The 25,860-nt window shown below is 43.1% G+C and overlaps 1 protein-coding gene across 11 annotated transcripts; it reads right to left on the bottom strand.

The window, feature by feature from the left end:
* Positions 1-2,588: 2,588 nt before the first annotated feature.
* On the bottom strand, positions 2,589-25,649 carry LOC142892369 (histone acetyltransferase KAT7-like). 11 transcript variants are annotated; one of them, XM_076032490.1, is made up of 15 exons: positions 25,195-25,649; positions 23,279-23,411; positions 21,438-21,653; positions 20,448-20,711; positions 20,232-20,347; positions 19,386-19,484; positions 17,242-17,388; positions 17,026-17,136; positions 15,193-15,384; positions 13,914-14,003; positions 11,922-12,062; positions 10,849-10,942; positions 10,356-10,502; positions 6,935-7,041; positions 2,589-5,771 (listed from the first exon to the last, which is right to left on the bottom strand). In XM_076032490.1, exons 1-15 carry the CDS (start codon positions 25,207-25,209, stop codon positions 5,673-5,675), a joined length of 1,971 nt encoding a protein of 656 aa, XP_075888605.1. In that variant the 5' UTR covers positions 25,210-25,649; the 3' UTR covers positions 2,589-5,672. The 11 variants fall into 11 exon arrangements, with proteins under 11 accessions (XP_075888605.1, XP_075888609.1, XP_075888614.1 ...); XM_076032494.1 differs by having other exon boundaries at positions 20,265-20,347; positions 25,195-25,648; XM_076032499.1 differs by having other exon boundaries at positions 17,290-17,388; positions 20,265-20,347; positions 25,195-25,647.
* Between the last annotated feature and the right edge of the window lie 211 nt (positions 25,650-25,860).

Genomic DNA, 25,860 nt, shown 5'->3' with positions numbered 1-25,860 from the left:
AAGAGATTTGTCAAAGTTTTAAAAAGTCAGCCAACGGCAACGGAGAGAGCTTAAACTCTTGTCCAACAAACCGCGCATTGTCACTGTTTCAAATGAGACATCGACGAAACAAACAATTGAACTATGAAATTACTAAACAGCTCCACCACTGCGCCACCGTAATTCACAATCTTTCAATTGCAGATGATTTGGCTACTGAATCCTCATCTTCTCCTTCAGCCGTTGTGGCTTCGCCATGATGGCAACCGGATCTCCAGGTCGAGTTCCGCCCGAGAGATTCTCAGGGCTTCTCATTCAATCACAGGATGCGTACGTGTCAAGTTCAGTGTAAAGTCAGCTATGCTGGCCTCGGCATTGCAGGCCAGATATCTGATTGGCTCATGTCGCGGTTTGACGGTGTTCACTGACACTGAACATTAGTAATGTACAGCATTGGAAGCGGTGCAAACAAGTGGATATTATGTGACGGTGAAATAACAACTACAGAGAATAACTTTATTATTGTATTGATGGGGAAATGTACAATTATAAGAATGTTTAGGGCAGCAGAGCGAAGACCTCGCTGGCCCTCACGACCTGCCGCTGTGAGAACTTTGCTTCAAATGGAAGAAAACCAGGCTGCATGGTGGTGCAGCGGTTAGCACTGTCGCCTCGCAGGTCGTGGGTTCAATTCCGGGCCTGGGACCTTTCTGTGTGGAGTGTGACCAAACCCCGCCTCCCCGGTAGCCACACGGGACGGTCTAGCCTTCGGCGTATTTCCTCGTTGCGTCACCGCCGTTCCCTCCTGCTGGCCAACCCCGGAAGTGACGTTTTTATAGCATCAAGCTGACCATTGGTTCGCCATCTAACGATGCCGTTCGATATTCAAATAAATAAAAACCCGATGTTAAAACTGAATATTTTATGTGAAATTTCAATACTTAAATTTATACGGAGTGTCTTTGCCAGTACGTGCCGCTAATTTCAGCTGACTTCCCAGGATCCCACGATGCTTTGCAGCAGCACGCAAAGCATCATGGGATACATAAGTACGCGAAGGACAGTAGCGGTGCATCCTTGGAATCGGCTAAAACAAGGGCGCATTTCCGAGTGCGCATTTTGAGCGTCCTAAGCACCCTCGGGAATTGGGACAAGCCTTCGCGCAGTGCGATGACGCAACATCCTGTCAAAATGTGTACTTTAAGGATGCAGACCCTGAATTGAGACACAGCACCTGAGTGTAGGAAGAAGAAGCACCCACTGACTCCTCCCACCATGTTACTGGATTACAAACCAACAAACGAAGCAGGAGACAAAACAGTTTCGCCATTTGCTTTTATTGAGTGGGTGAGGGGTGGCGGCGGTGGGGCGGGGTGGTCGGAGAAGCGAGTACAAAAGCACGACAGGGGCTACATGGGGCTACTCGCGTGTCTGCTCTCGCTGCTGCTGGGCTTTGAATAGGACTCAAAACCATTCAAACAGAATCTGGACCTGTTGCCTCTGGTGACGCTATTGAGACGTTGTGATTAGCAAGAAGCTATGAAGGGCAACACACCACAATGAGGCATCATGGAGAGGATAATACTAATGAACCATCAAGTAAATACGAACTGACTGACAGCCTGGCTGGCTGGCTGGCTGACTTTCCAAGACTTTTCAGACTCATCTTTAATAACAATTAAATGTAACAGAATCCTAATATTGTTCCTTTCCTCCCCCCTGTCGACGTCCCGAGTGGAGCAAACAATTGTTTTCTGCTGCTTCATGAGTTGTTTTGGGAAATGTTCCAATGGGGAAAGACTCATTTCAGTTGTATTATTTCTTTAACCTTTAGAAAAAATAAGTGCACTTTACTCTTAGAGCCCAACTAATCCATTGCTGGGCTGATAATATTGCCGTGAACAGCCAATAGCGATGCCCCCGCTGGTACACACCAAATTAGCCAAGGTGGCGCACACGTCTTTCTGTGCTCATTCGTCACTGACTTCAACATCATACAACGTAGAATTTGAAAAAAAAAATGCAGAATTTGAAAATAAATAAATAATCATAATCAGAATTTGAAAAAGAAAAAACGAAATTATAGATGTAAATGTATCAATGTCCCTTTGAGTCACAGATAGCACAATAAATGAGACAAAATATGACAGCTAGCCACACAAATTGTCTTTCTTCTAAACTACACACCGGTGAAATGATTCTAGCAAGGCATGATGGGACATGTGAGGACACTAAAATAACAAAGAATAAATTAGAGACCGCTTATAACACAGAAGGATCTCAGGCCCGGACCTCGAAAGGTCGGCTTGGACTCTCCCGCGAGGGAGTGAGTTTGTGTGACGACAACTTCTTTCAGTAGCGCGTTACCAGAGAGACACACAGCGGTTTATTGGAAGTAAGTTGCTGAAATTATAAAAAAAAAACAAAAAAAAAACATGGCCTGCAGGCAAGTGACACGACACCTAGAAAAGTTCATGAAGGACCCAAGTGGAGACACACACACAAAAAGAAAATAACAACCACATACTACAACTAATAATAATAATAATAATAATAATAATAATAATAATAATAATGCATTAGCGCAAATAAAAAAAAAAAGACACAAATGGACAGATGGGGCGTTTTATAAAAATGATGAAACACAATGTTAAGGCAACCAACATGTTTCGAAAGGAGGAATGCAAATATGACTCTGATGACGAAGGAAAAAACATTTTTGACACAATTTTTGCAGAAGAATAAAAACTCAGGTCAACTGAGACAAAACATCAACATTGTTGTTGGCCAGACGCCTCTGATTTTCTTCAATTTTGGTCGGTACGTCTTATTGTTTGAAATTAGCAACAAAAAAAAAAAAAATTGGAAAAAATTGGGGGGAAATAAGTAGTGGAAAACACTACTTTTTTTTTTTCCCCATTTTTTTTTTTGCAATTAGCTTGCAGTGGCGCTGCCGTCGTACTCTCAACAAACAGGCGCCGATTTCCCCAAAGAAAACCCTTGGTAGGACAAATCTACATTTCAACTCTGCTCGCAATTCACATCGTGGTAAAACTGATTTGTCCATTAAAAAAAAATAATAAGTGGAGAACAGAAGCACGAGGCAAAATTAATTTTTTTCTCTCTTTGGAATGCAACGAGAAAACACCAAATGACCTTTTGACCTTTTTTTTCCGTATCGTCTCTGTCGAAGTGATTCTCCCTCCCTGTACTCTTTCACCAACCTCTCTCACACACACACACACACACACACACACACACACACACACACACACACACACACACACACACACACACACATCCGCATCAGATTCATAGATGGACGTCTACATTCAGGAAGCCGGTCCTATAATAGACTTTTCTATAACGGGCTTCTCCTTATTTTATTTTTTTTAAATTCTACGCATTTGACATATTAGACATAAATAGCTTTCGGGGTTTTCGTATATCTAAAAAAACACACTCTTACACATTAAAATAATAATAAAAAAAAAACAGAATAAAAAGAGTTGAAATGGGACTTTTCCGTTTAGGTTCCGTACAGTGACAAAGTGAAATCAGTGTTTTTCAACCTTTTTTGAGCCACGGTACATCTTTTACATTGAAGAAAATCCCATGGCACACCACCAAGCAAAGATATTATAAAATGACACCTTTTTTTGTGTAATAATGACAATATAGTCTCTTAATGCGTTTATACTCAGTGTGAAACCTTTTTCGACGCTCACGCAGCTGAGGAGGAAGGCCAGGCTATCGTTCCTTTGAAAGCACAGTCGCTCCACAATGCAACATTAGTAGGTGTCTTTTGGACCAATTAAAGGTTAAGTGTATAATAATATTTGGAGAATTTGAGAGGAAACGGCAACATCAAGTGGTTACATTTTAGATTGCAGTGCTCTCTCCCTCTCTCTCCTGCCCCCTCCCAAGCTTGCCAGCGAAGTATGGCGGTGCAAGACGGCAGCTAGAGCCCCGATCTATGCATGTTCTTATATATATGTCTGCGAACCGTCCCAAGTGTAGGAAAACCAAATGATTTTTTTTTTTTTTTTTTTTGGAAGGGCACACCTGACATTATCTCACGGTGCACTGGTGCGCCACGGCACAGCGGTTGAAAAACACTGCGTTTAGAGGTAGAGAAAGTAAAACAACAAAAAAATGAGAACTTCTACCCAAAAAGGAGGAGGAGCTGAACGTGAGCTCACAGCTGAAAGTTTTTCATCCCATCAAACCCACCGACAGTCGACAACATGAGACGGCTGCTAACAGAAAAGAAAAAAAAACAAAACAGGAAGCTCCACAAAGTGGCCAATGGCAGCTAGAGCTGTGTGTGTGTGTGTGTGTGTGTGTGTGTGTGTGTGTGTGTATGTTTGTTTGTGACAGTGACTTACAGCTTTACACTGGGTTGCAGCAGCTACCGCCATGTCTCATTCACTCAGATCATTTCCACACTCAATTCAGACTTTTTCTCCCCTGTTTTTTGGGGGAAGTTTTGCAACTTTTGCAAGATTTTTATTTATTTTTTTATCCCGTCGAACGACTCGCCCCGTGAGTCACGCCGTCCGAATCAGCCCCCGTCCACTCCCCCAGTGAGTCAAGGGTGCCGTCCGCCTGCGTTTCGTCAACAGGTTCGATAGCGGCCGCAGGAGATTGGATTAGCAGGTGCGCCTGCAGCTCCCTGGCGACGCACGACTGCTTTTCACGTTGCAAACGAGCGGGCGGAGGACCTGCAGCGTCTGTAGAGACGCTCAACGACTATGACACGGCTTAGAGAAGGCAAAACCTTCTGCTTTGTTTTTTTTTTTTTCCCCACATGAATCCCTATTCAACAGTACTCAGTGGAATGTTATTAAGTTGAAGTGAAGTTTACCTTTGAACTAAAATCCCTTTATTTGCTCAAGTATGCCAGCCAGCAAACTACTGACTGTATTCTATAAGGCCACACAACAATGAGGTTGTAAAGGAGGGAAGCTTTCAAACCGTCACATCTCCACAAGACTTGTGAATTAAACGCGAAATAAATGAATATATCAAAAATAAACAACGTAACGTAATTAGCCATCTGGTTCGTTTTTTGATTTTTCTTTTTAAATATTATGTGGAATGTGACTTTTTTTGTCTTTTAAGAATAATTTTGTCTTTTGATAATAATAATAATAATAATAATCCTGTCTGATTTTAAAAAGGCAGTTTTACATACAAGTGAGCTGGTGACACACTGTGATTTACATGGACGGGCGAAACACAAAGGCCGGACAGCAGAACCTGGAGTGGATTATTTCCTAAAGGTCAACAGAACTCTTTAGAAATGAGGCGACCAGAAATCATGTTCTGCATCAATGTTGTGATTCGTGTAAAAAAATTAAATTTAAAAATTTTGCAGAGAGTCAGATAATATTGGAGCGAAACTTACAGAAACATGACAGTGACGGCTGAACCCTGACAAGTGAAACTAACTAACCAAAGCGTTTTGTACAGGAGTGTGTGTGTGTGTGTGTGTGTGTGTGTGTGTGTATGTGTTGGGGGGGGGGGGGGGGGGGGGGTTGGTTTAGGGTCAGGGTGGGTCAACAAGCCAGCATGTGGGGGTCTGTCCGAGGGTGTTCAGTGTGTTGGATCTGGGGGTATGTGTGTGTGTGTGTGCGTGTGTGTGTGTGTGTGTGGGAGGGTTGATGGGGAGGGAGGGGGCGGGGACTCCTCTATGTTCCTTTGGGCGGAGACCATTTTAAGGCTGTCGGGTCGATGGACTTGGCGTGACCGCGTTTGGTCTCCTTGGCCTTCCAGTCGTCAATAAGGTCCTGGAGGACAGGAAAAAGAACACACACACACACACACACACACACACACACACACACACACACACACACACACACACACACACACACACACACACACACACACAATGTTTAACACTCAAAAGTTCAATGACCACCAACAGGTAACATGTTAGTTCCAGCTACAACGGTGCCGCTAGCATGTTGACATCGGTGGAATTCAGCTGTTGCAGTTTCGTGGTCTGTGTGGACTTAAAGGTCCAGTGTGTAAAATTTGGCTTGATTTCTGATTGCTAATAAAAGCTTAGTATACTGCCCATAAGTACACGTGAAGGGTGAAGGCTGGCGTCCTCAAATAAACCAGCAAAGAAGAAGGTGGACAAGGTATCCAGGTTTGTGCTCACAGGCAACTGTAGTTCACTGGCGAGCTCAGGAGGGGGGGGGGGGGAGAGTTAAAGAGCACTGCAATCTAAAATGTCATCACTTGATGTCGCCGTTTGTCGCCTTAAAGCTGTGCGGCTTATTCTTATTCAGCGATAAACAATTTTGCGACTTAAGTGATCGTTTCGCACTGTTATATTTTCTTTGCTCGAACAGTGTTTTGCTCCAAGTCAAGTGCACTGTTCAGGTGTCTTGTCAAAGATCATTGTAAAGACATCACAGTAAATCATATGGATCCGGGACACTGAGGTCATGTCAACAAATGTCAAGGGAGTTTTGTTTTAAATGCATTGAGAAATTTTCATCATAGACCAGGAGTGGGCAAACTTTTTTGACTGCTGGGCCACAATGGGTTCCAAAATTTTCCAGAGGGGCCGGAGCAGGAGCAGATGGATGGAGCGTGTTGGTGACCCAACTTATCGGGAAAAAAAAATATTATGGGATATGTAGAAAACCTGTGCTTTAATGTCAATTGAAAATGAACCAAAGCAAAGTTACAACAAAATGTTTGTCTTTGAAGCCGCACAGTATTCAGCTCTTTATTGAAACGACTCTTAAAACACAGAAGAAATGGATGAAACACAGCTATTTTGTGACTCACTGACTATTAATATCATTTCTTCAAGTTCGGCAGGCCGGATTGAAAAGCTTAACGGGCCGCAAATGGCCCCCGGGCCACAGTTTGCCCACGCCCGCCATTTATGGCAGCACAAATTTCGACAGTGTACCGTTCACTTGCGTCCTACCTGTCTTTTCAGCACCAGGTGCTTCCCCTTCCAGTACTTGAGCATCTGGAGGGACTGCAGCGTGCTGACGATGTCCACTGGGTTCACCGCCGTCTCCTGGCTGATCTCTGTACGGCCGGGAAAAGGGGGAAGAGCGGGAACTCAGGGCGAGCAGATCGGAACCGAACCGTCCAGCAGGAGCTGCTCTCTAAGTATTCTAACCGGGGACTTGATCTTTGTTTTTGTTTGTTTTTTATATCTGACAAGATATTTTGATGTTTTAAAACTTGTAACTAATTCCACTACCTTTATTCTTTACTCGAGACCGAGCTGGAGAGATCAATACAAAGCAGCGTTTCTCAAATGGTGGATCGAGACCAACTTTTGGGCTGTGAAGTTTTGATTGGGTCTCGGTCTCGTGGGCGGGGATTTTAAAAATGTATATACAGTTATGAAGAAAATGTAGGGCAGGACGCACAATTGAATTCAATCATTTCTTTACTAGACATAATAGAAAGTGGGCTTGAGTTTTTCATTTTTGTGGAATAAATTTCAGTGCTGTGGAATAAATTTGGGTCACAACTGCATGATGAGGAAAAAAATAAATAAATAAGTGGGTCCTGAGACTCCACCAGTTATGGAACCACTGATGTACAGTATTACTGTGCATATTCTCATTGTCTTTCCACACAAAGTGGGGGAAAAAAAAGCATTACATTTATTCTACATGGCAAGCCTAAGACATGCACAATGTATTTATGTCACTCCAAAACCATCAATTCATTCTTTTTTTTAATCAGTTGATGTTGCAGGTTATGGCTGATGCCAAATATTTCATTTCAAATACAATCCTGTCCTGTACCCTTAATATTGTGTATGCATGATTCAAAACTGCCACCACAGTCCAGTAAACGTGAGGCTACATACAGCAAGTTAGGTTCATTCTGTCAGGAATTAATATAGACAATGGCTAACTGGTCTTTTCCTTACAGGATTGTAATGAGCTATGTGTTCATTCATCCTATAGAACAGTTCACAATTGTTGACAGTTTAGATGGATTTCAAATGGAAATTCCCAGTGAGGCCCCCCGGCTGCTGCAGCAGCACAATCCGGACGGGGGGGCGTGCCAAAAATCAGATGTGAATAATTATAAATTACAATCACACCCTTCCATATTATGAACAGTGAGTAAAAGTTCCCCCGCCACAATGCCGCTATTATGATTCTGATTTCTTCTGGCTGGCTGAGGCTGAGCGGTCAAGTCATGGCAGCACAGCGTGAACACATTTTGAATGCGGACGTGACAAAAGCTGTTCAGAGCGAACTTCCTAAAAATTGAAAATTACACAGAAATCTCCATTACGAAAAAAAAAAAATACACCCTACATTCCCACAAAAAGAGCACAAAGAGTGTCTGTGACAGGAGGGAACAGCGAGTTATTTCTCACTATTCCACGATTCTACTGTGGTCTGGCCTTCTTATTTATTGTGGCCTCTTGTCCCATGAGAGAAAAGACTCTTGCAAGTTAGTTATGACTGCAAAGCATCTAAAAGCAAGCACTTTAAAAAAAAAATGATAATAGTAATTTTACAGCGTCAGGAAAATGTCCATGTGTCTGATCATTCTGGTGTCTTGTTTTTGAGAACAATGAGCCCATTTTAATTTTGAAGATTTATAAATTCAACAATGGTTTGATAGCTTGCAATTTGTTCACATGTGAAGGAAATATTTCAAGTGAGTGGAGATTTATACTTGGTCTGGGAAATAATTTATTTAATTTTTTTGTTATGTATATATATGATGCCATTTTACAGCTGATTCAAATTGGGATTTCTTCCAAATCCAGTTTGCTACACTTCCATCTTTTGCTGCTTAGTACAAAGCAGCAAAAGTCTCGGATTTGCTTTAGATGTCTTCGGCAATTTCTAATTTTCGCTCCAATGTAAACTAAAGTTTGCGAGTGTCTTTCGTTCATGTCCCTCTAATGTGAAAGCCAATCAGCAGCGATCTAATTATTGGCACACAGATGCTAAGATTTACTTTGTTGTATATCGGAATTTGGCACCATAAGATGATTCATTTGTCAATATTCAAGCAGTTCTGTACCCCGAGATATTTGAAAAATTTGAAGTCCTACAAGGAAAACTAAATGTTTGGACCACTGGACACAAGCCAGTTCTTTTTTTATGTTTAAACCATCACTGAATTAATTATCAGCTCATCTGCAAATTCAGCATTAAACACAATGTGACTGAATCTGTCATCTGCAAAAGAAATTAGGGCCACAAGAAGAGAAAAAGTATTACAGGAGGGAGATTTTTATTTAAGTTTTCATTTCGAGTTTTTAAGTTGAAATTTCGTGGAAAAAAATGACATTTTGTGAAAAAGGTCAACGTAAAAAAAAGAAGACTACATTTAAAGATTAAAGTTGACGTAAGAAAGACGAAATTTTGTGAATAAAGTCGAAATTTCGTGAAGAAAGTCGAAATTTCGTGAAGAAAGTCAACATTATGAAGGATGGAATTTCGTGAATGAAGTGGAAAATTCATGAATAAAGTCGACGTTACAAAATAATCAGGAAACTGGCGAAAATGGAAGTACTCCACTAGACTTGCGCGCAGGGCCTCTTGACTTTATTTTCGACATTTTGACTTACTTCACATTGACGTTAATAGCACAATTTCGATTTTATTTACGAAATTTCGCCTTTTTTACGTCAACTTTATTTTTGAAATCTTGATTTCAATCTCGAAATTTCAACTTCTCTTCTTGTGGCCCTAATTTCTTTTGCAGATGACAGATTCACAGTCACATTGTGTTTGATGCTGAATTTGCAGATGAGCTGATAATTAATTCAGTGATGGTTTAAACATAAAAAAGAACTGGCTTGTGTGGCTTGTATGTTATATCTGACTTTTTTCTCTTCTTGTGGCCCTAATCCTCTTCTGTAGACGTCACTATCACCTGCATCTTGTCCTTATTTTTTAAACCTCCACCTTTTTCCTCAGTTTGTGACTGCACGCAGAGACAGAAACTCATCACTTCTCCCATGAATCAGTGGATGAAAGGATCAGTTCTCATTTGAGCGTGACGTCACAGCTTGCACTGCCGTATTATTGGCAGAAGTCGGAGTCTGCCTGCACTGTGGCTGCACTGTGGCTTTATAAAACGATTAGCATTTGACCGAAGCAATATTTTGTTAGATTAACTCTTGCCCTCGAAAAATGTTGCATCTTATCCATATATTTCTTCCAATGAAAGTCTATATAATGTTGCACTGTATATTCCTAATCTTTATGCCATGTCCACATACAGCAGCGAGTTTATGTTAGTGCCGTAACAGTGAAACAAGGCTAACGCTACCTGATGTGTTTAGTCCTAAAAGTTGATTATATATATATTTTTTGGGAGATTCAACACTCAAATACTGGCTGTGTTACCTTTGATGGAGATCTCCTTGCCCTGAAAGTTGTTCAGGTAGCGCAGCAGCACCTCCTTCCAGTAACTCCGGTAGCTGATGAGGCCCAGGTCAGACAGGGGGCGCTCCGGAGAGCCCACCTTCTCCTCCACCTTCGACAGCAGGTAACCTTGGGTGAGGGGTTTGGGGGGAAGTGGCGGGGTCGGACAGAGGTTTTCGTTGGTGACGCTCTAACACCAAGTCTCGCCTCGGGTAAGAAAAGCAGGAGAATTCTCGCTGCTAACTTAAAAAACAAAAACAAAAACAAAAAAAAAACTGCAGGCTTTTTTTTTTTCTTCCCCCCAAGAGGAGCAACAGTTTCAGACAGCAGCGAAAGTTTGGTGTTATTCTGCAGCGCAAAACCCCTTTAGGCCAGCATGAAGGTCACAAGGCGCAATAGAAACACACTCAAGAACACGTGCAGTGGTTTGTGCGTGTGTGTGTGTGTGTGTGTGTGTGTGTGTGTGTGCACTCACTGAAGTCTATTAGCATCTTTCCGTAACCCTGCCTCATGTACTGTGGCATGGTGAGGATGCAGGACACGTTGTAGTTCAGGAAGGAATTTTTCTCCTGATGATGAAGAGCGTGGAGAAAAATGGCATTAGTCGGTCGGTGAGGTCTTTTGCTCCGAGTTGTTCAGAGTTAAGTCCGGTTGTTGTTCAAAGCAGGACAGACTTGAGTTTATGCAAAACAATCCATCAGTTATCAATAGTAATAATCATGTCCATCGATAATGAGTTTTTTTTTCTTCGCAAAAAGCATTTGTAGAGTTTCAGGACAGAAAGTTGCGGCCTGCTCCGAAACAAAAATGAAAAAGCTCAGCTTGAAAAATAACAAATATGGACTGACACTGATATGTTAAAGAAATATGTTAAGGAATTAATGAGTTAAGAGTAAGGCTGGGTACAACTTCAGTACATTTGTAGCACTGATGGAAATGCTCATATCCTATTGAATGTGGAAACACGAATCGTCTTTCAGAGTGAAAATGAAGTCTTTAAGTGGCTGCTCCACTTCATTAAGGTGAATCAAACTAAATCAAACATACAGCATTTGTGTCCAGGATGTCGCGGTAATAGAACAAAGTTGACTTCCCGGTGAGGGTCCGGAATTCCGGATGTGAATCACCAGAGAAATGGTCAAGAAAAGTTTTGTGCTGTAATTGCAATGTATTTTTTATCATTGTTCAAATTGGTTTTAAAACATTCAAGTATGAAAAAAAAAAGAAAAAAAAAGAAGAAAGTATCATTCTGGAACCGGTATCGAAACCAAGGTTTTATTGAAATTTAGAATTGTGTCAAAGCATTTTGAATGAAGCCCAGGTCCTGGTTATCAAGATTCCATCCTGCCTGGTCAGCCTTTAACATTTCACCGCAGGCATTTGAAACTAATTCTGGTGTATTCAAGTCAAAGCGGCCAGTCAGTTGCAATAAGAACCACTTTTCTCCAGATTGCAACAGCATGCCCGGTCGTTGCCCAGCGGTAGTTCTATTTCAACGAGTCAAAATGAAAGCGGTTGGCGGTTGGGACGACGTGTCTCCCAGGTTACCTTGGAGAAGTAGCCGACCAGGTGGCAGCCCGTGTTGTCGGCTTCCGTCATCACGTAGAAGAGGAACGGTTCCACGTCGTAGTACAGAGTCTTGTGGTCCAGGAAGAGCTTGGCCAGCAGACACAAGTTCTGACAGTAAATCTATAGTGGGTTGGCGGGGTAGTGGGGTAGACAGGTGGGATAGGTGGATGCTTTATTGATCTCCGGGAGACATTTATGTTTACAGCAGCTTGACAAGGGAGAACTACTGTGATAAAAGGCAGCAATGTGCTAAACGAGAATTTAAAGCAGTGGCTCTGAACTGGTGGAGTCTCAGGACCCGCAAGTTTTTTTTTCCTGATAATGAAGTCGTGGCCCAAAATCATTTCACAAAAATAAAAACGCTGTCATGTCATGTCTAGTCAAAAAAAATGATTGAAATGATTGAATTGAATTGTGTCAAAACAAATATTCAACATTCTCTGCCTCTCTGTCTCTCTCTATCTGTCTGTACACACACACACACACACACACACACACACACACACACACACACACACACACACACACACACACACACACACACACACACACACACAAATATACAGTACATTAAAATTTAAAGCCTTTAATTGACTACTAAAGGATTTGCAACAAAGTATTAAAAAGTAAAAAGTAGATTTATGATTGTTAATTAGTCCCATTACTTTTGGTCACTTAAAAAGTGAGAGGCACACACACAAACTGTTGTAATTCCTCCACCGTTCACCTGATTCGAATGAGTCCCCTCAACTTAAAGCTGAAAGTCTGCAGTTAAAGCACATCTTGTTTGTTTCCTTTCAACCGACCCACCAGTTGAGAAGCACTGGTTTAAAGACAGATTAAAGTACAGCATGAAATAAAAACAGAAATAAATGGAAAATGGGCAGATTGGATTGGTGCATCGTGGGAAATGAGAGAACTTACTACTATTGAAGAGATGTGCAAGGCAGAGAAGACGGGTTACATTGTGAAGGAGGCAGACAAGGAGACGATTAGAGGGTGCAAGCCTTTGGGTCGAAAGCTGATGTTCAACAATGATGAGAACATTTGGGACCCTTTTGAGCAATTATGACAATAAACTAGGGCTGTCAAACTATGTTTGTTTTTTTTGTTGTTTTTTTTAAAATTGCGATTAATCGCAGAACGTTCATAGTTAACTGCGGTTAATCGGCGGATCGAATTGCACGTGTAAAATTCTGCCATACTGCATTTCAAGGCAGTTTTAACTGCTTCCGCTTCCGGTGTGAACCAGGCCTGACGTTTGAAATGCGATAAAAAAAACAAAACAAAAAAAACATGGATCATGGTCATGGATTGTATTCGATTAATCGCGATTAAACGCGTTAACGCTGACAGCCCGACAGTAAACGAGAGCGCAAAGACGATCCTGACGAGGTGTGACGCTCACCACTGCTCAGATCTCACTGCCCCTGCCTCCACTGCAGACACGCGTTGTCCTACCTGCGTGTTCAGAAGTATATGCTCTCCTTAATTGCCTAATTTCACAGCACTAACCCTGATGGGTATTTCTTCAAGCTCACTGAACTCGCTTGATGATCTTCTCTTGTGATGGAGGACGTAGGCGGCTCCTTGAGAGGCGGCGTGTTATCTTTCGCCGCAAAAATTGATACGATAAACAAGGACGAGACGGGATTCCAACGCGTTTTATGAACGTTTTTTTTTGTTTGTTTTTTTTCCCCACTCGCCCCGCTTGGAGGCACCGAGCGCGTCTGATGTAATGAAAGTCATATAATTTCCTCCCAACACACTTTCGCTGGTCATTAAATATGCATTTCGCAAGCAGTCTCGGATTTGAAGTCGTGAAAACAAATCAAAATGCCGTTTAAAAAACGAAAGAGAAGATGTGGTGAATTTGACTCCAGTGTTGTTTAAGCGTTGCTTAAAACGTTCGCAGCAGCTTGCGACGCTTTCGGGGGTGAGGAGCACTGGGTGGCGCTCCTCCGCGTTTACCTTGTTCTTCTTCCCGTCCACCTCAAACACGGAGATGTTGCCCTTCCTGTAGATCTCATCCCCCGGCGGGTGCTTCCACACGCACTTTGCCTTGATGCAACACAGAGAGCAGGGGGTTGCAGGGTTTAGACAAACAAAAAAAATAAAAAAAATCAATTGGCATTTAGTTGGAAACTATCGGCACTCGGGTCAATTCCGGTTCGGGGGGGGGGGGGGGGGGGGGGGTTTAAAAGGACCTTTCGGTAATAAAGCGTCGCCCCCACGAGACCGAGATTATTAAGAGAAGAGGTCAATCACTAAAGGTCCAGTGTGTAGAATTTGGCTTGCTTTAGGATTTTTAGATTGGCGAATGCTTAACATGTGGCCCATATATACATGAATAAAAGTGGAGACTGGCAGTACAATGAGAGTCATTTGGTTTTCCTACCCTTGAGAACGGTTCTCATGTGCATATATGTAAGATAAGGGTCCTGCTGCCATCTTGCATTGCCCACCTGACAGTGGCCTGAATGCGAATTGCCCTGTAGGGGGCTACCTGAAAGTTTTACCCACTGGACCTTTGAAGCACCAATGCAAGAGACTGTTAAAATTAAAGATGGATTCTCAGCTTGAAGCGCAGCGAATTCCCACTGAAACATAAACATGAATTTATTCTTCCTGTTTGACTCTTCTTTTTGAATTGATTTGAAAGCATTGCAGTTTATACACAACCGCGTTCCTCTTTAAAGGTCACGTTCTCCCTGTTGTCAGCCACGAGCAAAGACAAGCGTGCCTGGACATTCGCAGTATATTTTCAGCCAAGTGCCTCCGCAAAGCGACAGCGTTCCTTGTTTCACGACCAGACGCTTTGAAAGCGTCTCGCTGGCACCTTCAGCCGTTTCCATTTTTGTGAAAATGAGTCAGGGGGAAATAAAAACGCTCATCAAAGGAGAGAAAAAAAAGGAAGAATAAATTAAACGCCTTCTTTGTTAGCGAAGCATAACGATACGTCGTCAAGACAAATCAAAGGACAAGTGAGTCTTCACAGACGAGCCCACAGACGAGCGCGACTGCTGCAGGTGGCCTCAAGCGGCACTGCGCAGTTTATTTTTTTTATATATATATATATATGTATATATATAGAAATGTCTGTACAATAAATCAGATCCGACGACAAAGTTGGCTTTGAGTAGCTGCTGCTGACTGTTGCCGTGGAATCACAACTTAGCGGTGGGTTTAAATGCATTTAGGCAGTAAATCAGGTTTGGATGAATCATTTATCACAGGGCGGCGGCCGCACCATGTGTCTGCGCAGGATGGTCTGGCTCTTCATGTACTTCAGGCAGAACTCGCACATGTACAGCCTCCCCAGGCGGGCGTACTCCTCCGGGTAGGGCGAGTGGTACCACGTGTCCAGCTCGTAGCGGCCAAACACGATGGTCTTGATCATGTTGCTGCCCTCCGACACCTGGCCGGACAGACGCAGCTTCTCCTGTACGTCCAAACGTAAAAAAAAAAAAAAAAAAGGGGGAAGAGAGGAGACATCAACAAGACTTCAAATTAACGTGAGGAAGGAAAAAAAACAACAACAACAAAAAAAACAAGGACTGCGCTCAAGGAAAACTCATTACGTACAAATAAATGTCGTAAAAATGTATGGACAGAAATGATCGAGAACGTGAAGAGGGGAAAAAACAGGATAAAGAGTGGACGGTAGAAAATAGGAAATAGGATTTTAAAAACCAAATGGCGTAAATCCTTACTTGCAACTGCAAAGAAAGGCAAACTAAAATTTGAGAGGGCTCCATAGGCCTTATGATGATTAATTAAAAGTGATTCAGTGTTATAAAATATAATACTATAAAAACAAAATACTAAAATTGCTGTATTTCTTAATTTTTCAGTGTTTAAAGACCAAACCCAACTCCTGTTGCGCCACCTCGGTGACCGCTGGAGCAGTGAGTGCTGATCCCCCGATGTAGATACAACAGGTGCGGCTGAGCCGCCGCGTCAGCGCTGGGCAGACAATGTGGAGTGATGAGGTAATTAGAGGCCGCTGCAAGCGGGGAGATGTTCTCCCCTCCGCATTGTTCTGTTGTCCCGTCCTGAGGTGTGATCAGCTGAGTATCACATCAGGCTCCTTTTTAACAGGTGACCCCATCGCTGACCAGGATTATCTTCTCTTCTTCTTTTTTGTTGTTGTCATTACTCTTGGTCATTATGTCTTTAAATCGTATTGATCACCTCTTTGAGGGGACCTAGTTTTAGATATTTGCATATGGAAGCATTTATTTCGACTAGATGGTTTGGTGAAGACACAGCTTGCCTCACCCCCACCTGCAGTTGCAGCTTGTATTCTTTCCCTCAGCAGGGAGATTTTCAAGTCACTGTAAAACTATTATTTTGTCCTTTTAAAAGGAACAAATGGTGAACTAAAGAAAGTTTACTGACCGCTTTTGGCAGAATTATTTTATTGTGTATTTTTCTCAGGAATTGTTTTGGAGATAAATGCAACTGTTTTTACAACAGAAAACGGGAACTTTGCCCTGTGCCCAAAAACGGTTGGTTTGGCCCGCCAGGAGGAGGACAGGTGCAGCTCATCTAAAGGGAGTCTGCCTAGAGTGAAAGGGGAGAGAGGCACAATGCTCTGGGGAGCTCTGCCTGAGATGACTTTGGGGGAATGAAGTCGTTTGTGGGCCTGAAGTAAAACGGAAAGTTTCCCACATTGAGTGTTTTTGTTTTGTTTTGTTTTGTTTTTTTTATACTTCTGGGGTCATTTCTGTTCAAAGGCGTTGTTTTTTTTTCTCTCCCTCGAAGCAAGAAAATAAATATTTTTTTTGAAGCAGAAACCTCCTCGTCTCTGTCCATTTACAGATGGAGTTAGGAGTAGGAGTCAAATAGTGACCAAATGCATCTTTTAAAAAGAAAAGAAAAAAGAAAAAAAAAGAATGTAATTATAGTATAATATCTCCATTATATTGGGAGGAGTTGCAAGCCTGACTGATAACACAAAGAACCTTGTGGCGCCGAGCCCGCCCGCCCGCCGAACCAACAGAGAGGAGGAAGAGGAACCGGGCAGAGAGGAGGAGCAGAAGGAAGAGAGCAGAAGATGATGATGAGTTTTCTCTCTTACAAGGTCCTCCGAGGCACGTGCCTGCGCTTTCCTGAACAGCTCCAGGTCGTAGTCACTGGTGATGTTCTCCAGCAGCGGCTCCCGGCTCGCTCCGTGGCTTTGGCGGTGGTCCTGGCGTCAGAGGTTTGGGGGGGCAGGGGGGGAGGGGGGGGGGGAGGTGGGGTGAGCGAGGAGAGAGAAGATGGCAGCGCGGGAAATGTACTTTTTTTTTTTTACTTGAAGACGGGAGGCCATCGGAAGCCCGTGAAGATCTGGCGCCCTCACAATGTGCTTTTCCTTCTGCTCCTTGTTGAGGGTGGAGTTCCGCTTCTTCCTGAGCTCCGTCACCTTCTCCTTGTAGCGCAGCTGGCGCTCCGACTGTGCCTGAGACCACAGAGATGCACGTCGCACCTGCATTTTTAACACTTGCACAGCAGCCACAATGTTGCCGCGCTCATCTGAACTGAGAGCGAGTTGCTGTTTCACTATTTAGGCTGTGGGTGTCGCTGTTGTATATCTATCTGTCTGTGGTTCAGGTGTGTATATAAGAAGCTATGTCGCCAGTGTTGGCGAGTAATCCATTACCAAGTAATCCACTACTGTAATTAAACTACTTTTTAAGTAACAGAGTAATGTAACGGGATTACTCTTGCCAAAATGCTAATTATATCATAATTACTTTGTCAAGTAACTATTCCATTACTTTTCTGAAATATTGTGCAAGCTAAAAATGCCTTGTTATCCACAAAATGTCTGAAATTTTGAAAAAAAAAACAACTGAAAACAATGATGTTGGAGATTAGCTGGAAATGCAAACATTATTTTGAGTTCATCTCGTTCCAAATGAAAGCATATTGTGGTTGGTTGTACGTTATGTGCAGGAAACAGGACCTTCTCCACCGTTACTTTATCTTTTTTTTTAAACTAAAGTAATTAGTAATTGATTACTTATGAAACAAAAGTAGTTCAAAATGTAATTAGATTACTTTTTTTAAAGGAGTAATCAGTAGTTGGATTACTTTTATCGAGTAATCCCAACAACACTGTATTGTAAAACGGTTTTTGACCGCTGTGACAAACAAATGCAAAGTGTTTGCATTTGTTTGTTCGGAATGTTGGTGGACAACGTTGGACGATGTGCGTCACAAGAAGAGCGGTCAAACATCTCAGTAGCAAAGCATTTGGCATCGCTCCTACAACTGGAACATTAGAAATGCAAAAGAAATAGACCAGAAAGTTGACATGCCCAAGATGATAATGGCTACGTACATTTATACTACTGCATAAATGTACGCAGGGCCACATGAGTCGCTCGCAGGCCTGTTCTAAAAAAAAAAAAAAAAATAGCACGACTCGGTCTAAAAATGTAATTCTACGCCACTGCTGTTCTTTCGTAATCACACCTGCACTGATATTGATTCAAAAATGACAATACCTTAAAAACAAGATCGTTGAAAATGTATTTATTACGCGTCAAGTCGAGAGACGTTTAGGTGGACATTTAAAAACTATTCAAAAGTGCGTTCAAGAAAAGAGACGAATGTGATTTTGTTATAAATGCGCATTTACGCGCGCAGACGTGTGGGAACGTGTGCAGCACAGTTCATGATCGGTTAGAAGGCTTTGTCAGTGGCAAATAGTGAAAATGGGACGTAGTTCCTATTAAACGTTGTTGAAGTGAGTGTGTGGAAATTTGAACAATTGCGGAGAAATGGAAATGAAGCGTTGAATATACAGATATTATCTGTATCCAAGCGTGTTAAATCATTGTTGATAATGAGTTGAGTTATTAAAGTGATCGGCGCCTTCAAACAGATGAGTACCATTAATAATTACATATAAGGTAAAGTGTTTTTTCAGGACTGGCTGATGCACGTATGATGCAGCTGCCATCAAGTAGCTCTCAAGGCTCAAAAAGGTTGCTGACCCCGGGTCTCGTGTGTCAGACACAATAAATCACACCATCCAACACAAACGCATTACATCCCCGTGATAACGCACAGAGACAGAGTTTGTACTTCACGCCTAAAGAGACATTACAACTTGGGATCGCTACTTTAGATCAACGGTATAATTCTGCCTCGATGGTTAAAAATCATCAACATCAAACCGGGTGCCCCTTTTCACACTCACTGCAGCCTGCGGCCACGACACAATGGCGGCATGACCTCTGACCTGAGCTCACACTGCTCCAGGAGGAATACAGCAGCGTGTGGGATCTCCTCTCCCTTACACATTATTATTTACTCTTGCGTTTGTGTTCTGCCTCGTCTCGAGCGCCAGCCGTCATTTGACAGACATTCCCCCACCCACCCACCCACACACGCCCACATCCCCATCCCGACCCCCAGCCACAGCCCCGGACCCCCGTGTCCACCTACCCGTGCGCTGACCTGGCTTCTTGTGGAATGTCTGTTCTCGTCCTGGCGTTGCGGCACCGTCCTCTCCTCGGGCTGTTTGTCGCGCGTCGATACCTTTCCCTGACAGACAGCCAGCACGTTAAGCAAAGAAACCACTGCAGAGCAGAAAGCTCACAAACCGAAGGTGAGATTTTGCAGATTGACAAGCTCAATTTGGGCCCGTTGTTCTACAACGGCTGGAGAAAGCCACTGAAATATTCGGAAGTAGAAACTAAATGAAGACTGGAAATAATTTCACCGCTGCTTTTCGCTCAGCGCCTTCAATGGACGATTCGTCATGAACTCGTTTTCGGTGGAAAAGGTGGGGAAAAATCTACTACTGTCACTCTCCTGTTACCTGTTCCTCAAAAAAGACCATTCAAGAAGCAGGTGTTCACCATGTTTTTGAGAATAAACTAGGGGTGAAAGCTGCAGGCAGCTGTTGTGTGGACTGAATGGGCGGCAACAAAGAGCTAAACTGACGATGTTGAAATGCCGGGATTCTGCAGTCCTCTCAATGCTAAAATAAAACCTGATAATAATGATAGATTGATAAGGATTCAAAATTGGATACAAAGATGAAATCTGTGATGTGATTTTTAAAAAAATAGGCTGTGCAGCAATTTTTAAAAAGAAAAGAAAGGAAAGACCTATGAACTCGTTCATTTTTGGAAACCGCAAACTCAAAATTTTCAATTACGCACTGAAGTTCAGTTCATTTTAAATCCTGTGAACTTTCCCCAACATTGATATTCAGTATATAAATAGCAAATGAACAATAGAGGGATTTTGGCATAGCAGACACAAAGCAAACCAGTGCTCGCTCACAATTCTCATGTCTGGCGCGTGCGTTCTGTCTACCTTGCATTCATCGGCAGACAGGTTGTGGTACAGAGGGCACCCTGATATGGAGAAATGTCTCTCGTGCCTTCCTGTGAGGTGGCCTGGCGGTAAATAAAAACAGCAGGAGTGACAATGGAGAAGGCTGAGTGAGTCGGGTCACTTGGATCCGATGAGAAACGTTTGAGCGCTTGCGCCCCTCACCCAGCGAGTTGCACCCCGGCGTGGGACACTTCATGTTGAAGTTGTAGCTCTCGTGGAAGCGTCGACGCTTGGGCCGGTGGGAGAGGTCGTGGGCCGCGGCCTCTTTGAGGGACAGCTCTTTGGCCAGCCGCTCGTCCTCCTCCTGCGAGACTACCAGCTCGTTGGCCGGGCTGGAGACGTCGATGTCGGACTCTGACGACGGGGCGTTGCCTGTCGGTGTGCGGGGAGGGGTCTCGTCTCGGTCGGCGCCGTGCTTGGCCTCCGCTGAGGGAGAAGGAGGACATGTTTTTCAAACGGTTAAGACTTTTCTGATTCACTTTGAAACATTTCTGGTGTTTCGGTCTTCTCCAATTTGCATGTCTCTTAAGAATTTTGAAAAGCGGAAATCTTTTCTCGTATAATGTATGGCATAGGTGTCAAAATGCAGCCTGCGGGGCAATACAAAATCACTACAAGGGCTGGCCTGCTGGTATTATACAGCTCATGAACCGCTAATACTACAAATCCCAGAATGCTCTGCTGGTATTCTGGCGCATCAATCAGGACTTATAGAAGGATATTATTATTTTTATTTTGAAATGTATTATTAGATTGTGCAAAAAGCTTTCTGTCGAAATTTAAAGCGGAAGGCTTCAAATAAATAAATAAATAAAAAATCATTTGAATATTATTTATTTTGATTCGCTTTTTTATTTGAAATATGATTTCGCATGTGCGCAATATGAAGTTATTTATTGTATGGTATTAAGCTTTGCTTGTTGCATATTCAGGTTAAAGCAAAACTTGTTAGGGTCCATATAAAAAGGTTCGCTGTTACATCTGGAGAAGATTTTTTTTTTTTTTTTTTTCAATAAATATCATAAATCTATTAATGTTGGCCAGTTAGTGTATTTGAGTTTGTCACCCCGGACATACGGGGATCTCCTAAAACGCACTGAAAACACGTGGTCTCTCTCTCTCTCTCTCTCTCTCTCTCTCTCTCTCTCTCACCATTCGCCTCTGTGTCTGAGCCTGATGACCTGCTCTGGCGGAGCGGGTATTTTTTGGCTGCGGAGTTTATCGCCCCCTGCTGGCTCCGTGTCACCCTGCGCCCGGACGAGAAGACCGACGCTGCCACCGCCGACGCTTTCGCCGCCGCTGATGACTCAAAGGTTTCGTTCCGAACTACCGGCGCAGGAGAGCTGCTCCGTATTGAGTTGCAGTTGTCTGCAGGGAAAGGAAGAAGAGTCATTAGAAGGACAAAAACAAAAAAAAAAAAAAAAACAAAGTCGTTTTACTGGAAAATTGCTTCTCGAGTGCATTGAAATCTGAGCATGTGAAAAAAGACGCTGCTGTCTTAATTCAGTTACAAAAAAGTACAAATCACGATGCCATTTTTGTAAAAGAAAAGTTACACTATTCCCTGAAGGTTTTAGGCAATCCAGAAGACGTGATGCTCGCACTAAATCAACGAGGACGTTGAAACCAAGATAGTTACGTGCAGGAAAACCGCCTTTAGCTGCTAAGCAAAATACGAATCCCTCCACAGCAAAAGAAAGGCGTGCATAGTAGTCCAGCTCTTTTAGAAGGAAGCAGTGACCTCAGAGTGTGATGTTCCCCACGTTCCCCGAGCTGTGCGCACTGCAAACAGAGACTCTATCTTGTCACGGTGACAAAAAGCAGAGGAAACAGTGTCAAGCCTGTCTCTCGGTGCTGTAAATCCCCCTCTGGCAGCCGCAGCAGAAGGAGGTCACGCAGGGGGTGGGAGCTGAGTTTATGTGTATGTGTATGTGTGTGTGTGTGATGATGATGGTGGTGGTGGTGGGGGTGGGGGGGGGAGGTCAGCCTGTAGGACTGCATTCATGCTTAGGGGTGGGGGATTCCCACGTGGAAGAGCACACAGCTGAACCAATAAAGTGTGTGTGTGTGTGTGGGGGGGGGGGGGGCTGTGAAGAGCAGCATTAACACACTTATTGCATTGGGGAAGAAAATTGATTAAATGAAAATATAACGCTATTGAATCAAAGATTCAAAATTTCTTTACATTCCAGCAATGCAAGGAATAAAGTTTTTGTTTTGTGTTGTTGTTTTTTTGTTTTGTTTTTTAAAAAAAGACAATTTTAAAAAGTGGCAAATCATAGTTAAATATAAGTTTTATACATTTACGAAATCACCAGTTAAAAGGATTTCTTAACAAAGTGGCAAGTACAGCTAAGGGTGTTTGAAGTGTTAGGCACTACTAACACTTCACTTAGTAGTGCCGAACACTTCAACTAATTGCAAACATTGCAATGAATTAGTTGCAATCTTTGCAACTAAATGCAAACATTGCAACTAGCCAATTAATATAATGTAACTAGTTGCAAACAATAGAATGCAAAAAAATATATAGTAATATCAACAATCATAGTAATGGTAACATCAGTGGAATGACAATAGAAATTGTAGTAATGGTGATTATAGTGGAATAGTGCAGTGTATTATAAACATCATAATCAACATAGTATAATTAGTGACATGATTTGAAATGTAACGCATTGACGTTAGAATGCAAGAACCCCTGGACATATCTGCTTTAGCCATTCAAGGCTAAAAAAAAATCAAATGTGTCGTGTTAACGTTGTCACACGATGTACTTCGCCTTTAAAGACGAACAGCAGGGCTGCTACGGCGGCTGTCAGGCGCGCGCACACACATACACACACAGAAGGTTTTGCGCCTTGTCATGTTGTTTTTTCACTTTATGTCCTGTTGTGGGGGAGATTCTTTAGTACATTGTTTTGTCTTTTCAAAAATAAAAAAAAGAAAGAAAGAAAGAAAGAAAGAAAAGGGGAAAAGATGCTAAAGCTAACCTTGCGAGCTCTGGCTGAGGCGGAGTGACGCGCGAGTAAGGCGAGCGCTGCTGCGCCTGCGCGAACCCTCGTGCCCCTCGGTGTGCTCGAAATCCGAATCCTCCGTCCCGTCCGAGCTGCTGCCGGTCGTCCTCTGGGAAAGAGAGGAGGGGGAGAAAGAAACACGGTTAAACAATACATTACGGTCCATTACGGTGGACAGTCACCGCTCTGATGCCTGTGTGTGTATGTGTTTCGTTATTTTGTTTTTTGTTTTTTTGTTTTTACCAGTGGATAATTCAACATAGATCCCATACTAAAAAGATGATCATCACCGTCTGATTCCCTTCGGTCGAATCGTCAACAAATAAGCAGAAGCACCGGCTGATGATGACATTACCGATTATTCGCACAGCGGAATAGCACCGCCGATCTAGTTAAAGCAGATGACAAGCGCCTTCCAGATCCCCCCATACATCTAACATCTAACAGTTGGAATATGGGCTGCGATCGGAGCGAACCCCGTTCCTTCCTCCCCATAAATTCGGCTTCAAACATGAAAAAAACAATAATAATAATAATAATAATTCCGGTGATGGCCGAGCACGGTCGAGCAATTTAATAATGTCCCCTTCTTCCATCCACAGTCGAGCCAGGCTGCTTGCTTACCGCCCCGAAATGAATGGGGGGTGATGCTCAGGCAATATGAGGTTTCTTCCAGCCCCTCCAGAGACCGTCAACTCCTGCTGGATGGGTGGGGGTGGGGTTGGGGGACTGGAGAAGCTAAAGAGCCAGCTATTTGCTACGAACACATCACGCATATTGAAGGGGGGAATGCTACCGCTGAATATGCAGCCCAGATGGGACGATATGGTCTTAAAAACGAACTTGCACCCTCGGCCTTAATTCGGCAGCTTTACATATTTATTTTAATCTCAATGACCGTACTGTTATCCTCGATTCGTACTGAAATCAATAGCAATTAGGAGATGCAGATGATTCAAAAGTACATTTAAATACACTGTTCTTAAGAATAATTAGTATCTAAATAAGTAAATAGAGGCTGTGGCAGAAATGATGTTGCAATGATTTAATTGATATTTATACAGTGCATTACACTATGCCGATAACAGTGTTTTGTGAGTAACGTTCGTATAAAAAATAGTTGAACTGAAAAACACACGTTAAGAAAGAAGCGGCTATATAAAGCTACTGCTACAAAAACGATATCTAAACAGCCGATGAAACTCACATTTTTTTCCCCCCACAGTTTGACACTTCCGAAACAACAATTTGAATACTTCAATAATACACGCCCAATCGTGTTGGAGAAGGGCGGAGCTTATGGAACGCCTGGCCAATGCACGCACCGCCTGTCCGGATTCTGTCCAATCGCAGCGTTGTTTTGGTGCTGATGCGTCGCGTCGCCTCGCACTCACACTCCCTCTCTCTCTCTCACACACACACACACACACACACTCAGAAGAATAGTCGATTTCTCTGGCATTAGCAGCCGTTGCTGACTTGAGCCGAGGACAATTATCCTTATGAGGCACAAACCGCACCAACAAGTTGACTCTCATTCCTGATATGTACCCCGGAAACAAATCAATCAACGACAACTTTCAGTGAACAGCAACACGGTCGCAACCTAGCGACCAAACATCAGCTAGCATGTGCGTTAGCACAACACAAAACATGGGCTCAGAGATATAAAGCGTTCATACATACTCATGTTACACACAAATGTGCGTTTATTTTTGTTTATTTGCAGCAAAGCACTAACACAGCTGCTAGCATAGTCTTCTTTTTATATAGCTAATTTCCATAGCTCCCCATCAGCGTTGGCTAATATTAGGAATGACGTGATGTTGTGTGCATGATCTGCAGTTTGCGCTAACGGCTGAATCGGAATCAAACAACCGCCGCTCTCTTACCTTTCTACGGGGCATTTTTTTTTAAACGAGCGATCTGTCGAGACGGGCAGGTTTAAAATCCGTTCCCATGAGACGGCGTATCTCCAGACGTTGGGGTGGGAAAATGAAGAGCAACAAATTTGCTTTTCATGGGAGCCAACTCAGCTAAAAAGGGCACCAGTTTCGCTGCACTTCCTCGAAGAGTACAGCGCAAACTCGCTGGATATTGTGGTCCGTTGGCCATATGGCTCCGTGTGGAACTGCCAGCGTCGATGGCGCCCTTGAAACAAACATTCAAGCGACTTTTCAATTAGACCCTGACCTCCTGTGAGGTGACCGAGTGTAGTCGAATGGATGTAAATGGAAGTGTTTTAATTGTCAGAATGAACGATGCATTTCAATGGGGGTTGCGACATTTCTGGAGCATTTAGATCTTCAGTGGAGTCGACAGTGTTCACGGATCGTTTAGGAAAGACAACGTGAAACCACCGGGAAAGGATAATATATATATATTTTTTACACTGTTGTACGTTACCTTCTTTTTCTCAACTGACACGACGCCGGAAGTGGCGACATGACAATCCTCTCGCTTTCTTGACTCGCCTCTCTCCACTGCGCAAGTCTCGAGCTCTGGTTGGCTGGGTTCGGCTGGGAGGGAACGAGCTAGCGCTTTGCGTTTGACGTGAA

The sequence above is a fragment of the Nelusetta ayraudi genome, unplaced genomic scaffold (genome assembly GCF_046127955.1).
Source record: "Nelusetta ayraudi isolate G7.1 ecotype Tasmania unplaced genomic scaffold, CSIRO-AGI_Nayr_v1 ptg000034l, whole genome shotgun sequence".
Classification (NCBI taxonomy): domain Eukaryota; kingdom Metazoa; phylum Chordata; class Actinopteri; order Tetraodontiformes; family Monacanthidae; genus Nelusetta; species Nelusetta ayraudi.
This window is presented reverse-complemented; position numbering and strand designations above follow the sequence as displayed.